The sequence below is a fragment of the Micropterus dolomieu genome, linkage group LG15, assembly GCF_021292245.1.
Source record: "Micropterus dolomieu isolate WLL.071019.BEF.003 ecotype Adirondacks linkage group LG15, ASM2129224v1, whole genome shotgun sequence".
NCBI classification, from domain to species: domain Eukaryota; kingdom Metazoa; phylum Chordata; class Actinopteri; order Centrarchiformes; family Centrarchidae; genus Micropterus; species Micropterus dolomieu.
Window position 1 is genome coordinate 5658542 of NC_060164.1, and position 15432 is coordinate 5673973.

General features: G+C 40.3%; 2 protein-coding genes across 3 annotated transcripts in view; both read left to right on the forward strand.

Annotated features, from left to right (window-relative positions):
• btaf1 (BTAF1 RNA polymerase II, B-TFIID transcription factor-associated) overlaps positions 1-15432 on the forward strand; it is a gene marked incomplete at its 5' end in the record, with an annotated part of 442252 nt that overhangs the window by 132104 nt on the left and 294716 nt on the right.
• LOC123983747 (kinase non-catalytic C-lobe domain-containing protein 1) overlaps positions 1232-15432 on the forward strand; it is a 34385-nt gene continuing 20184 nt past the window's right edge. The window contains exons 1-11 of one of the 2 annotated variants that reach the window (XM_046070060.1): positions 1232-1496; positions 4874-5072; positions 8025-8083; positions 10355-10501; positions 11571-11688; positions 11779-11918; positions 12864-13499; positions 14449-14563; positions 14782-14853; positions 15050-15111; positions 15214-15372. In XM_046070060.1, the coding sequence (XP_045926016.1) occupies positions 1392-1496; positions 4874-5072; positions 8025-8083; positions 10355-10501; positions 11571-11688; positions 11779-11918; positions 12864-13499; positions 14449-14563; positions 14782-14853; positions 15050-15111; positions 15214-15372 (1812 nt within the window). In that variant the 5' untranslated portion in view covers positions 1232-1391. Of the gene's footprint in view, positions 1497-4873; positions 5073-7703; positions 7878-8024; positions 8084-10354; positions 10502-11570; positions 11689-11778; positions 11919-12863; positions 13500-14448; positions 14564-14781; positions 14854-15049; positions 15112-15213; positions 15373-15432 lie in introns of those variants that run through there. The other variant, XM_046070061.1, reaches the window with a different exon arrangement.

Below are 15432 nucleotides of genomic sequence, written 5' to 3' on the forward strand. Positions count from 1 at the left end.
AGCTATAAAGTAGCTTACCTTACAGCTAAAACATTAGCTCTGACAACTTGCATGAAAGATATCTACACAGACACACACAATAAACATGATTTAAGTTTGATGTGTTTAACTGCAAAGCAGGCATTGCTATAACAAAATTAAATTAAGTTTAAAAATGCTGTGCCTGCCACAGAGTGCTACCTTCTCCCATGTGAATAAGGACTAAACTGAGCATGTGCAGAAATTGGCCACATTACAAATGACCCCTGTTACAACCATCCCAGGTGTATGTTACAAAAACAAAATTATAAAGGAAACACTTTTGTTTTTGCCCCCAGTCATCATGAGCTGAACTCAAAGATCCAAGATGTACACAAAAGGCCTACTTCTCTCAAATATTATTCAAAAATCTGTCGAAATCTGTGTTAGTGAGCACTTCTCCTCAAAAATAACATTCATAAAAATGGAAATGACTGCTGTACTAGTAGATATTATATCATTAGATTATTATTCGATTCATGTAAAAGAAGGATTTCGAACAGTACAGTTGGTTGAGGTGGAGCTCATTTTTATATATTTATTTTGTATCAGCCTGCAACTAATGATTAATTGTTTGAGAAATGCCTGTCACAAATTCTCATGGCCCAAAGTGACAATTTCACAATGCTTTATTTTGAGGTTTGGACTATTGGTTGTCCAACCAATAGTCCAAACCTCAAAATAAATCGAAATTATTAAAATAATTAAAATTTAAGAGTTTAGTAACTAAAGCAGAAAGTGGCATGAAAATAAAAGTACAAATAGCTACCTCAAATTTCTTAATAAGTATGCTACGCTTAATATAATCAGTTACATTCCACCATTGGTGGAGTGGAGTGATGAAAGTACATTTGAATGGCATAACACTTTAGATCACAGGAATAAGAGGAGATAATAAGGAGTAAGTGATGAATATGAGTCACGCTGTGGACGGAGGCGTGGAGCCAACTGTAGCAAGCAGGCAGCAGCGCTCTCCACTGTGCCAACAGCGGCTCCTCCGCCACGGGGAGGGGGCGTTTAGAAAACTGCAGCTCACGATCGCTTATAGTGTGTTGCCTGATTCTGTGGAGGTGTAGTAGCCATGGCAGCCTCAAACACTGGCCAGCAACACCCATCACCGCCTCCGCTCCCAGTTCGCTATAGACTGTCGATTGAGGCGCATTGCTGTGCTCCCCCTGTTCTCCCCGCCGTTGTTTTTGGACCAGAGTGTCCCGCAGTGGCCGTCGACTGACTGCTGGACTGCAGCAAGTAGTCGACCCATCGTTTGAGCCCGGTGCACCTAGAGAGCCCGGGCATGCCACCTGTCTCGACTGGAGACACTGTTGTCTGGGCCGAAATTCGCCTTTCCTCTTGAGGGAATCAAAGTTACTGCAATGGAGACTTCGGGGAGGGATGCAGCAGTCACATACTTGGGGAAAGCTGAGGAAAGAGACGGATATTATGAACTGGAACATCTGCCTCCACTACTGGAGGACGAGGTGAGACCGAGGGGGTTCTATTAAGAAGTTTTTACATTTTGTTATATATTCAACAGAAAGGGTTAAATTGGCGGTTGTATGCTTAGGCTACATCAAAAGAAACATGTTTCAAGTTGGTTAGATTACATGCTTTTCATAAAGACTCAGAGGTTCCTTTCTTCAAAAACTATAATAGTCATTGAAACTGCTGAGATTGTAAGTCAGTTGCAGAAGCTTCCTGAAGGCCTTGGATATATTATTATTTGATTTGCACCTCAGCTGCATCAGCAGTTTTTCAGTTCATGTCAAAGCTGTATTATGTATATGATATACATACACACAGTATAGATTCTGATTCTGATACAGTAGCCTATACCGTAAAAGTTCTATATTTGAAATTTGAAAGTTAGAGTACTGAAGTATAAGCAAAAATATATTTAAAGTAGGAAAAGCGTGTAGTTCTTCCAAATAGGGGTCAAGCCCCTAAATCTGGGCAGCCCTGAGATGGTTCAAAGTTCTTCTAAATACATTTGTATTCATTTTTTGGACATTGGATCTTTGCTTTTTTGTTTGAAATATTTAATAATTTTACCTATTTTAGCCATGAACAGCTATTTAAATGAAACCATCTAAGTAGGTTATAGGGTAAAGCACTCTTATAGACATCTGAAATGTGACAAGGGGCCACAAACATACTTTTCTTAATCTGAAAAGTAACTATAGATGTCAAATGTAGTGCCGTAAAAAGTACATTATTTCTCTCTGAAAGGGAGTGGAGTATATGTATGAAGTAGCATAAAATGGAGATACTCAACTAAAGTACAAAAACCTCAAAATTGTCCCTGAGTAAATTTCCTTAGTTACCTTCCCCCACTGACTGTAACTTCATATAGTGGACATGAACTTTTGTAGGCAACTGTGTTTGGATTTTAACTGAGTTATGGGAAATATAGTTGTTAGGATTTTCATAGACATTTTTGGCAGAAATAACACAAGGGATGAAGGAGTAGACAATACAACGCATTATCAGTAAATATCTTATTAACAATTTAGTCACTCTTTTGAAAATGTAAGGAACTTCAAACATAAATACGTTGACTACTGGCATTTTGTTTTACTGTTCTTCTCAGTCCCAGCATGCAGGGAGAGGAAGCAAACCACCAGTCTCTTCAGAACCCTGGAGCTCAGAGGCAAACTTATGTAGGACAGCGTATTTAACTTGAGGGGGTGAGAGAGACTCCTAGTTTTCCTCTGCACTGTTCTCAAGGGAAACTGTCTATTTATGGGGCTGGTGTCGCTGCTGCTGCTTGAAGTGGCACTTTTCTGCCCTGTAGTTGTACTGTACCCTACTAAAACACATCGATATGCTTTGTTCACAATCTGCTGTGACTCTCCTGCACCTACAAGAGTCATGAAGCAAAAAAGACACTTCTTCTGTAGTCAGGCCAAGATAGTGCGGTGATTTAATATGAGAGTGATTACAACCGTTAAGACTTACTCACAGTTGGAGTAAAAATAAGCTCCCATTGAGGGATGGTGTGGTATAAATAATGTCATGGAAGAAATAAAATGTAAGTTTGTGATAATGAAGTACTGTAGTGGCCTAAAGTGTTTGACAGTTGCTACTTTGTAATGCCCCACACTCCCCACTTCCACCCCTCTATCTGCATTAAGGCCAGCTTTTGTGTTCACATGCTGAACAGAAGATCCCGTAATAATCAGAGGGCAGCATTATGCTGGTTGCTCCGTGGAATCTCTGAGATCATTGCAATTGTCAGGATAAATGGGGCCATTTGGTAATAGTGGATCACAGATGATGTAGTGTGTTCATGTGGGTGTGTAGAGTCACTCCATGGTATAAAAAAGGCATGTGTGGTTGTGTGCAGGATGTCATGTATTTTGTGTACCAAATGCCCTTGCTACTGAAGCATTTTTCAAGGTGCTGTAATAAGTAATAATTAAACATACCTTGTGATGCCTTGAAGTAATTACTGTAGACAAGGACTATTCTTGAGATGGTGTAGCACACAGCACACAACGATTTCCAAAGCAGACCATAGTTTTTTAAGACAGGGAAAGGAGAGAGGTGGGGAAAGGGTACATTCCTTCAGGGCAATTGCGTTCATCACATTTACAAAAATCACAAAAAGTGTTTTTTGCAGCTTACAGGGTGTCTGACGACATCATGCAAAGGATCCTAATGAGTGACGGTAGAAACGAGGGAGAGGAGTTTGTTGTGTACATAGAGGAACTGCTAGCAATACTTTATTTTCTAACATATCTCCAACCCTGACTCACGTTTCCGCCTTCGTCTTTCCCAATAGCTCGCCTCTCACGAGATTTCAGAGTGAAAATTGTCCTTTAGCGAGACTTCAGTTTCTTGTGTTTCCTGTGTCACCAGGTGTTACTCGTAGGGATCCTTTCCATGATGTTGTCAGGTATAACCTGGTACCTGGTATAACAGTCTGAGTCTGTCATTGGCAAAAAGAAGCGCGTTTTGTTGACGTAATTTTGATGGCCGCAATTACCCCGACGGAAAACTGTGCAGCCACTGTAGCTGGTTCGCGGCTGCTCGCTGAAGCCATCTCCTGCATGGATTCCTAAACCTTTTGTACCTACTAGTCATTTTAACACAAGAAAATAGGGCCCATATTTAATACAGAAATGATTCTTTAAGCTACCACGTTGTTGCTGCTGCTACAACGCTGCATTATCCCCACGTTACATTGTATCCATTTCCACCCCAGCATCCACCTGTAGGATCTAGTTTCTCCAGCATTGAGGTAGAACTTTGTCATCACTCTCAAGCGTCCCCCTGTGCTGCAGAGAGTGATGGGGTCAGAGCCCCAACACCAAAATTTAGCCTTTCACGCTCTGTATTTACATTTTAATGAATCTGTTCCGCATGAGTTAGCTGACTGAAAAGCTGCTGAGAGCAGGGACTGTTTTGAAAACTCCTTGACGGTGCCTTTAGGTGCTCATGAAGTAGAAAGAAACGTGGTCTGGTCTCTATTGCTTGTCATAAAAATGTATGATATGCTCTGCAAAGAATCCTCGCTACATTGAAAGTTTCTGTGTCTATGTATGGTACAATCCTAATTACTTAGGATGACTGTTGCATTCTGCTTCCTTCTGTCTTCTATTATTTTGAGAAAAGAGCTAATGGTCGACCTAGCAAAATAGCAAAATTTGACAAAAGGCTGGCAAAGGCATTAATTAATTAGTAAAGAGCAAAAAGAGAATTTTCCCTCACACAAGCTATATAGAACCAGAGCACTGATGCTGATCAGGCCTGCCCCTTCATACTTTACAGATTTCACAGTGTAAGCATTAAACTCACATTGTGTGCATACACCAGGTGTGCTCACCTGGACATACTTGTACGTGTGTGTCAACAGGAGAATGTGTCCCTGGCGGACATCCTTTCTTTGCGGGACAGCTGTCTGTCTGAGGAGGAGGTGTGTGCTGTCTGTGCAGAGTGTGTTCTGGCGCTTCAGAGCATCAGACCTTCCCACCTCTTCCACACCCTGTGCATAACACCAGACACTCTGGCCTTCAACGCCCATGGGAATGTTTGCTTCATGGAGCAGCTTAGTGGTGAGTCTACATTTATACATTTATGCAATAATTAAACCACCCCTTGATTTGCACATAGATGTTTTTTGGCATGATATTTGGCCTATCCTGTTCTGATTCTGGGTTTGACTGATCATGGAACCAATGGGCTGTCAAATCTTACATGCTACTGATCGAGCTTCCTGGTAACATATTTTTGTTATTCAGATTGTTTGGCACAAATATTCTTATGTCTGAATATTAAGAAACCAGAAGAGACGACAGATTAGATCAGACCTGCGCTGTAGAGTTTAAATGTGTGTTTGTCTCTTAACTGCAGTTTAAGCTCTATTTGACTCAGAGAGAAGGCAACTTTTCCCTTTACTGATTCGTTGCCGTGATCTGTATCACTTTCAATTTGCAAATTCCTGCTTGAAAACGCTCTCGCTGAATCTGTCAGGCTTTACCAGGGTCTACAGGTCTGCTCTGATTTGCACATCTTTCTCCTTCACAGTGCTATAAGGTCCCCGTGACATCGAATGAAAAACAGGAATCAGGGCCCCAAATCAGGAATTAATATCCCTCACCTCTTCTCTTCCTATTCTTTCTCATACCCTAATTTCTTTCTCGTTCTCTATGTTATCACTTAAACTAGCATTTGTGCAGGTCTATGTGTACACACACACACACACACACACACACATATATACACACAGCATTGATTAGATCAACAGTGTCAGAGTTGCCAGGGGGATTGTTGTTGTGGTAACAGCTTGGCTAGCCTATCATCAGTCAACCTGTGTGCTCTCACACACGCATTACACAGCTGGCATGGCATCCTTTAAAGCATTGCATTCATTTATCTCAACGCAAATCAGTAATAGAGACACTTTGTGGAGATGTTTTGATCACTCTGTCAGATAAAATCCTTCGCAGCCTCATTTGATTCCACGCTTTATTGGATTGTGTTTCAGTCCTCTGGCTAAGATTCATCCTGTGGATAGAGAAAGAAACCGCACTGCCCACATTACCCATCTTGTGTTAGTTGCTCATGCTGAGCACAGTGCATCTATATCATTAATCATAACACTACGCTCTCCGCTTTACTTGCTGTACAGTTTCCTATTGATTCCATTTAGTTGAACTCTTTTGTGCGATAGTGATGACATTTCAAACTGACGCACACTTGAACGGCCAATCCCGTGCTCACACACAAACAGGCTCTCCCTGTAAGGCTGTATAACAGAGTGACCTTGAAGGCTCTGGTGATGAATCTCAGTGAAAATAGCTGTTGCCACAACGACTCATCAACGGGGTTCATTTCAGCTAATTCATTACTGCAGCAGTCACAGGAAGGTAGCTGTCAGTGACTGTGGGTGCTGCTGCAGCGCTGGCATCACCAAGATACCTAACCAGAATCACAAAATGTCTTCTAATGGTTTTCATATAATGATGGCCAAGAAAAACAAACTGCTGTTCCATTTCTAATAAAACAGGGCTGGCTGTGCTCTGTGGGGAATCTGATCAGCCCATTTGGAAAGTGTTTTGAATCAGTAACATTGCTCAGCTCATGCTACCTGTTGTGCTAAAATGCCATAGGCATACATGACTCACAAAGCTCTCACCATCACCCTGAAGGCAACTGCGTCATTGACAATGGATGTCTTTTTTCTCTCTTATTCATTCACTATTTTACTGTGTTACAGACCTCAGTGACTACAAAGGGTTTAAATATTTTGTCGTCCTTTTTATCTCCAGTCTGTCCTTTTCTCCTTCGTGTTTGTTTGAATTGAGGGGAGGCATTTGGAAAAAGAGAGGAGACATGAGGAGAAAAGATCAAAAGAAGGAAAGAAATGAAAGAAAATGAAAAGGGAAGAGTAAAACAAAGAAAAGGAGAGAGGAAAGGAGAGAGGTGGGAAGGAAATGAGAAAGGGAAGGAAAAATAAGAGGAGAAAACGTGAAAAAGGCTAGGGAGGAGAGGAATTTAAGGAGGTTGAGAGATGAAAGTAAATGTAAGGACAGGTAATGAACAAGGAGAGGAGAGGGAAAAAAGTATGGAGGGAAATGAAAGAGAGGAAAAGAAATGGAAGGAAACAGGAAAGATATATAGTTGAGGAAAGGATAGGTGCAGACAGGTTGGGAAAATAAATGAAAAAGCGGAAAGGGAAGCAAGGGAAAGGAAAGAGGGGAAAAAGAAATGGAAGCAGAGAGAAAAGAGTTAATGAAAGCGAATGAGAGAGGAACGAAAGGAGGTGAGGAAAGGAAAAAGAATAGATAGGGAAAAGAAGAGGAAAGGGAAGGGAAGGAAAGGAAAACAAGAGGAGATGGGTGAAAAGGGCTAAGGAGGAGAGGAGAGAAGAGGAGAAATGGAGAATGGTCTCACTGCACCTGGGAGGGGATATCATAACTCATGTAGACAAACCCAGATCTGTCACAGCCCACTTTACTCCCCTCCTTCCCCTTCCTCCTCTCCTTGGCCTCCTCTAACTCTGGGTCCAACCTCTCTCCTGCTGTCTCCATGTGCCTCTATCCTAAGTCTAGTCCAGTTGAGGGAGCGTGTGTTTGTGATGATGTTTTCATATATCTGAGTGTCCTGCTTTAGCCTGTCTGAACAGTGGCCTATTTCATTAGGAAGAGGAAGAGGAGAATGATGAGGATGCAGCGCTGCTCCTCAGTGGCTGCTTCGTCTTCTGATCCGCTGATAGCGCCTGTCTTGTTCGTCAGGGATCATCTCTGACACATGCAAATGAAGGGAAGCCGCTGCGCTAGCTCACTGGACTGTTGTGGTTTAGCATGCAGGAAACAGATTCATCTGATTTGCATCTCATTACGGTAGATGCTTCGCAAGTAGGTTACAGTACAGAACTGACATGGCTTTACATCAGAGCGTTCACATCAAATGACAAATGTCCCTTTTTGATGGCATTATGATTTACTGTATGCTTTTCAGGCATGCTTAATGGAGCAGTTAATTGGTATGTTTTCATCCTGCAGATGATCCAGAAGGCTCCTTTGTGCCACCTGAGTTTGACAGCACAGGCAGCACGTTTGAGGTGAGAGATGACGAATCTTCATTATAGATTTTAATCTGGTCACAGTTGCACACAGTCACCCCTGGGATTTTCTCAGTACGCCACACATTCACGGGCACCTTGGTGATGTTTGCTGAGGGAGAAGAGAGTGTTCCTCGTTCTCTTTTCTCACCTGAAATTCCCCACACAGGCCAGCAATCATTCACCTCTGTCACCTCCATCTAATAATGTGAAATCTCTTTAGTAAGCTTGCGACTTAAAGGAGAATACTGGTTTATTTCAACTTGTTTTTGTACTCGTGGCAATCAGTCCTAATGGAGATTAACACTGTACTTGCCAAGTAAGTAAGTAAATAGCTGAGATCTTACAGCTAGTTAATATCTCTGTTTAGAGTGACCACATTTTAGACAGTGGAGGAACTAACTATCTAAGTTTACTTTACTCAAGTACCGTATGTATACTTTACTCGAGCAACTCCATTTTAGGCTACTTTAAACTTATTTGACAGGTTTAGTTTCAAGTTACATTGCAGATTGAGATTAGTAGTACAAAATATCAATAGACAAATTATAATGTATTGAAATAAGATGAAGCTACGCAAGTAATTAAAAATATCCCCTCCTTTACCAGCTGCAACATTATAGATATCTAGTATTTATTGTCCCAGGAGGGTAATTTGTCTTCACAATCTGCACATGTGCATGTCTCACAACAAAAACCTACAAATATATGAAAGAAAAAAAGTGGGGATGTGGTCATTCTGAAATGGACCATTCTGCATAATGAGTACTTTATTTTTGACTTTTTTACTATATTGTGATGCTAATAATGTACTTTACTTAAGTGACGTTTAATGTTTTGGGTCTCTCTCTCTCTCTCTCTCTCTCTCTCTCTCTCGCTCTGTTAATTAACTCATGCTTAAGTTTGTGTTTTTTCATGGGTCCATTTTGAAAAAAAATTTGGACCTGTTAAGACCGCTACCTGCTGTAGTTCAGACAACTCAGGTGAAATGTTTATTACAGCAGAACATAGTTACATTTTGGTGTCTAGACCAAGACCTCTTCACTCCCTGCAGATATGTTTGCACAATGAAACATGAACATGAATTTTAGTGGAGCTGTGTATTGACATACATCATGAGGCAGAATACACCTGCAGCTCCAGGTATGACACTGTATTTTATCCCTTTTATTTTATTCTATTTTACTAATTTTATATTTATCTTAAACGTGTATTTTAGTCTTTTCTTTTCTTTATCTTGTATTGTTTTTATATTATTGTTTTTTGGGTATTATTGTCTTTACACTTGTTAAAGCACTTTGTAACTTGTTTTTGAAAAGTGCTCTACAAATAAAGATTATTATTATTATTATTATTATTATGAATGTGTCTGTGTACTCTACTGTCTATATGAATTTTCTTGTCTTTCCTGCCACAAGTCTTCCACTTTTTTATTGTAGGATCTGTATGCATTATTCACAATGGCTATTGTGGGTTTAATAACTTACTTTCAGTATAACTTAGTGTGTCTCTGTAATCTTTATATTTAGTTACTATAGGTGAAGTCTAGAAATATGGTAAATAGTATCTTTGCTGAGAACAATATTTCTCATGTGATTAGATTCAGACGTTTTTGGCTTCCTTTGTGGTAAAATACAGAATATAAATGTCAAGCTCACACACTGACATTGATGACACTGCTCTCACCATAACATTAATACATTTACAGTAGACTTGTAAAAAGGGATTTAAAAATGAACTGTGCATTCTAAGTTTACTGTTTGTCAAAATTTCTGTTCTTCACTCCTCTGGTGTTTTTCTCAACTGGGTTTTTCTCAAGGTAGATTTTACGCACAGCCAAAGTAATAGCTTAAGCAAAACAGGAGTTAAGGCCTTCATCTTAGTATTTACTCTTCTATTTTGGTGACCCACACTGGGATCCGCCTAGCACATGTGTTTACCACATAAGTATGGGTACAGTCCACTTCAATTGTTGGAAGTGATCGTAACATCTGGGATGTGAACTCAGATGCACCTGGTTCAAATCCACTGCTGCCTTAGAGCTCACCATAATAAGCACTTTCATTGTAGCAAAGCAAAACAAATGCTCTGTCATAAATATGTACAATACATGACAATTACTGCCCAGAATGGTAAGAAGATCTTGTATTTTTTTTTGCCTTCATTCACATACAGTCATTCACAGAATCAGATCTCTGCACTTACTGTTAATTCACAGCTGCAGCTAGTCCCTGATGATAGTGTTTCCTCCTCCTTTATCTCCGGCTGCAGGGCCATGTTTACTCTCTGGGCTCTACGCTTTCTGCCGCACTGAACTTTGTCATCGAGCCAGAGCTGGAGGCAGAGCTGGGAGAAGAAATCCAGAGGCTGTTGGAGCAGATGCAGGAGGAGAAGCCTGAGGACAGGCCTCTCCTGCAGGTATAAACACCCTTCTTTGCTGCTGAAATTATTATAGTATGGTTTAGAGAGGGGTGGAATAATTCTCAATTGAGCAAATTGTGTTGGTGTCCAGATGTACAAGTGAAATAAAGTGAATAGGTCAAGTCAGGTTAGTCGGTTTCACTGAGATGCAAATGCAACAGTCATGGTATTGCATAATTTGGTTTACATATGTAGTCATAAAAAATGAACAGCTTTAGAAAGTAAGTTTCAGTTTCAGGTCAACACTCAAATTCATTAACCACATACACATAATACACACTGAGATAAAGTAAATTTTTTTAATTTTATCATGATCATGACCCAAGGAAATGGATGGTTATTGCACTGCAGCATGTGCGTTGTATTTAATGACATTATCGATAGTAACATGACTTGAAAATATATGTAACCCAAACAGGGAATAATATTTGTGGCTTATAATGTCATGTACATAATTTGCCACAGTAGAACACTTTATAAGTGTGCCTTTTTGTGTGTGCATTTTTTCAACATTATGAACATTTTGTGCACAATCACGCTGAAAAAAGTGATATTTGCACACCTGGGTCTGGATAGATGGGTGCGTAGGAAAATTAGCAATGCATCAAAGTAATAAAAATGAGCTCCCACACACTGTTGACAAGCAGAGCTTATGGTAAATGTATTAAATAGCTATGTCTCGGTCTTCATCAGACATTTCATGTCATCTTGCTGTACAACCCTGTGTTATAAAATGATAAATAAATCTACTTTGTACCTTGTCAATGACAATTATAACTCTTAAAATGACTATAAGTAGGACAATAATCCTGTGAACATCCATAATACAATACAATATATAATGAAATGTCTGAAATTTACTTGATGGAAGCATAGCTTTTCAAATGTACAATCAGAATTACTAATTCCAAATAAGTCACTTTGACAGAAATATGCTGTAGTTAACGTCCTTCTGTGTTTTGCCTCTACCCTCAAATGTTGTCTGAAGGTATCTACAAAAGTAGAACATAATCATTATGTCTTTTATTTTAAATATTACAAACCTGCAAGTTCACTACTCCCACAGGACATCCTCTCTCTGGCTGAAGCAAGGCTGTCTCATACCTCCTCTGCAGCTGTATGCCGGAAACTGTCTTCTATCGGGCGACGGGTGCTCTCCATCGAGTCAGTGTCAACCTTTCAAGGTCATTTTCGCATGTCACTTTACAAATGTCACTGTTTGGTCTCTGCTGGGATTTCTCCTGGTACTAATTGTTCTCTTTGTATATCCACAGATGGACAGGAAGGCTCCTGGGAGGCAAGATGGCAGCATCCCAAACCCAGATGTCTGCTTAAAGGACTGAGCTCGGAGGATAATACCAAAGATCTGTGTGTTGACAGTACTGTTAAAGCAAATGGTCTGTCTAGACAGCAGGTATGTGACACAGCGTAGCTACAAAAAATTTTATGAAGCTGGGAGAAATGGCTAGTAGCAGTGATGACGCTTACCAACATTGCAAAAAGTTAGCGTGTTCCGACAGTGGAAAATGAATGTGTCCCAAACCACCAACGAGCAGCACAGGTTAAGAGCACAGAAGTCCCCCATTATTCTTGTAATGTTAGCACTTTTAAAAAGTAACATTAGCTGCTGTTTACCTGCATAAATTAAGAGCACAGTAGCCCCCTCATTCTTGATTTTAGTAACGTTGAAATTCTATCAAAATATGACAGGCACATCTGACGTATGCCAGATGCCTTGGTAATAGATGCCGACGGTATAATAGGATTTAATTAAGTATTATCAGCTGCAGGGGATCATGAAAGGAGCCTCTGCACACCTGTTTGTGATGTTCTGAAAAATTATAAGCATAACAACTTGATGCATTTTCCACTGCCAAAAGCCTTTCACATACACAGGACTTTCTCCCAGGAGACTGTTTCTGTTTGTGTCCTCTGTGAAACCAAAAGTCAACACTGACTTTTCATTTTAACCCAAACCATGATCTTTTCCTTAAACTGAACCAAGTAGTTTTGCTGCCGAAGCCTAACAAAACTGCAACTGAAGACTGAAAATAATAATAATACTAATAAGTCAACTAAGTTAAAAAAAATAATAAGTTGCTCTTTATACTCCATCTAGTACATCTAGTAGTTTTGAAAATCTAGGGTTACCATCGAGACACAACTATTTCATACTCCATGCATAGGCAGCATCTCAGCAGTTTCAAGTGAGTTTAAAAAATTTGCCCAAGGTTCCTTGATATCATAAAATGTTGCCGTTATCTCAACCTTTTCCACAACCATTAATGAATAATTAAGATTATTTCTGCATTCAGAACAAATGAAGCAAATGACTGTATGCGAAAAACTCTATCTCCAGGTGTGCGGGGGCTGGGATTCCTCTCTCTGGGCGGAGGATATGGACGACAGTGAAGGGGACGGCATGAACTTTGCAGATGACCTGGACTGCAGGTCTCACAACAGCTCCCCAGTGAGGAGGAGAGCCCAGCAGAGGCTGAACAGGGTGAGGGGGGCTCTTAACCGCTCCTGCTCTGTCCCAGACTCCAACAACCCCCGTTGTCTTTCCCCTCCAACTCACGGAGATATCAGTATACCTGTATCCGACCTCACAGAGATAGGAGTGGATGAACACTTGAGCTGCAAGTCCGTGTGGAGTAACAGACTTCAAAAACTCAATCGGGGCAAGTCCTGTGAGTCTTACCCACACAGTAGCGCTGAGGATTGTGTGAACTCAGTTGTGGACAACCAAATGTCACAAGGAAATGAGAATGCTGCAGAGATATTATGCAGTGGAGAAACAAAGATTCGAGGGTGCCATGAATGTGTATTCCATAGCTGCACCCAGGATTCAGCCTCTCTCTGTACTTCCTGTCAGGAGCTGGAAATGGAACAGGACTCTTCTGGGGACCTGAGTTCATTGAACCACCGCCTCTACATTCCTAATAACCACATGACCAAAAGCATGCTGTGCCTCAATGAAGAATCTCAGGATGAGGTTAGCTAGTGCCAGAGGGCTCTCAAATCTCTGACTGATTGTATCTCGCAGACGGATCTGGTGCAGACATGGAGGTCCACTGACGAGTTGTCTGTAAATTAGAGTAGCTGTGAAAGAGAAAGATAGAAACAAAAAGGTTTCTGTGGTGTGGGTGTAGATCAGTCCAGAAATGGGAACAGATTAACTAGATTTTCTTCAACATGGTATCTTCTCTAAATTGCAGTTACTGTCTTTATCAGCAGGTGGGATTTGCGCTATTGAACATGAAGGTTTTACTGCATTGTCTTCATGTGACCTTAGCATAAAACTTTGGTTATATGACAACAGCTAGGGTGACCACTTACAAGCTTAGCTCTTATTTACTTACTTAGCTCTTAGGAAAAAGCTAGTAAATGGCCCCTGTGTTGAGATTAGATTTAGCAAAGTAGCCAGCAAGCCAAGGAAAAGATTGCTAATATAAATCAATAAGTAAAGCTAAGCTAATATTTGGAGTACTTAGTACAAAATTCTGCCATGAGGCATGATGCTGAGGTCTGCTTAGCTTTTTTAATTTACAAAAATGAACTAGGGCCATTATAATCTGTTATCTAGCCTGTTGTAACAGCCTGTAATGAAACATTCAAACATACTCAGTAATGTTTGTTTGCTCAGAACCTGTTTTATTAGTCTTCTGTATAAATTAATTTACTTTTCAGGGGGAAGTGTTCAGTCTCAAAGAGACAGAGTAGTCACATACTCAGCAGTAATAGGTGCAAAGCAATCTAATGAAGTGGACTTGGAGCATTTCGATTTGGCTAATCATTGCTGAAAGTTGAAATGATTCAAAAATAGATTTTGAGAAAGTCAAGTTGGGGATTAGTTCAGTTTTTATTTAGGCATACTGAGAGATATTAGCCCCAAAGTCTGTAACTTTTTCCTGTTTTTAAACACTGCTTTATTTTCTATCCAGTGGATCTCTCTAAGAGAGTTGCTTACTCGATGTGGACGGAGGCTGACAGTTAATGAGCTCTGGACTCTGTGTTACACCTGCCTGTCTTCACTGCAGACCTACATTGACTTTCCAGGTGATTTTAACCACTGCTTAAAACCAATCTCTTTTTTCTGGATTATTTCTTTCTGTTCACTCAAGAGCCAGCTCTTAAAGTTAATGTTGGACTGATAGAAGAAAATTCCAGGAGAGACAAAAAAGAAAATTCAAATATTATGTAAATGATGTTACATGGCTTGCATTTTGATGCCCACCATTGTGCTGTGCAGCTGATTCCTCTTTTTTTCCCATTAGCCTATTTATGCCTGGACACAGTGCATGTGGGCTGCGAAGGAGAAGTACTTTTCTTGAAACCTAAAAACATAGGTAGGTTTACTTCAGTCCTATGCTGTACTTTCAGTGCTGCTGTAGAGCATTGAAGTCTAACATACTTCCATTATTTTAATCTTTAGTTGTTTATTTACAAATGCATTTTGAAAATGCCCTCTTTACCAGTATATGAGGCATCAGTGTGTGGAGGTGTTTGTCTATCTCAGGAGCTGACTGTCAGTGTTGTTTGCAGGGTCCCGAGATGAGTTTTACCTTGCTCCTGAATATCAAGAACATGGAATTGTGACTGAGAAGGTCTGTCTTTCTGAACTGCTTTAATTTATTTTTAAAACTAACTTTCACTTAAGAATTGCTTTGGTTGTAGCCTTTCCCCTCTTCTTTTCTGTCTTGGCTCAGGTTTGTGTGTATGGGGTTGCTGCTATTCTCTGGGCTACAGCCAAGTTCAGTTTATCACCTAATCAAAAACTGGCAATGCCTCGCAAACTGAAGAGACTGCTCCTGGAGATGGCAAAGAGGACGCCCATTGAAAGACCTACCATCATCATGGCTAAAAAAGTATTTTTTTTATTATTCTTTTCAAAAGTATGCATTGTTCCTTTAATCCAACAATTCAAC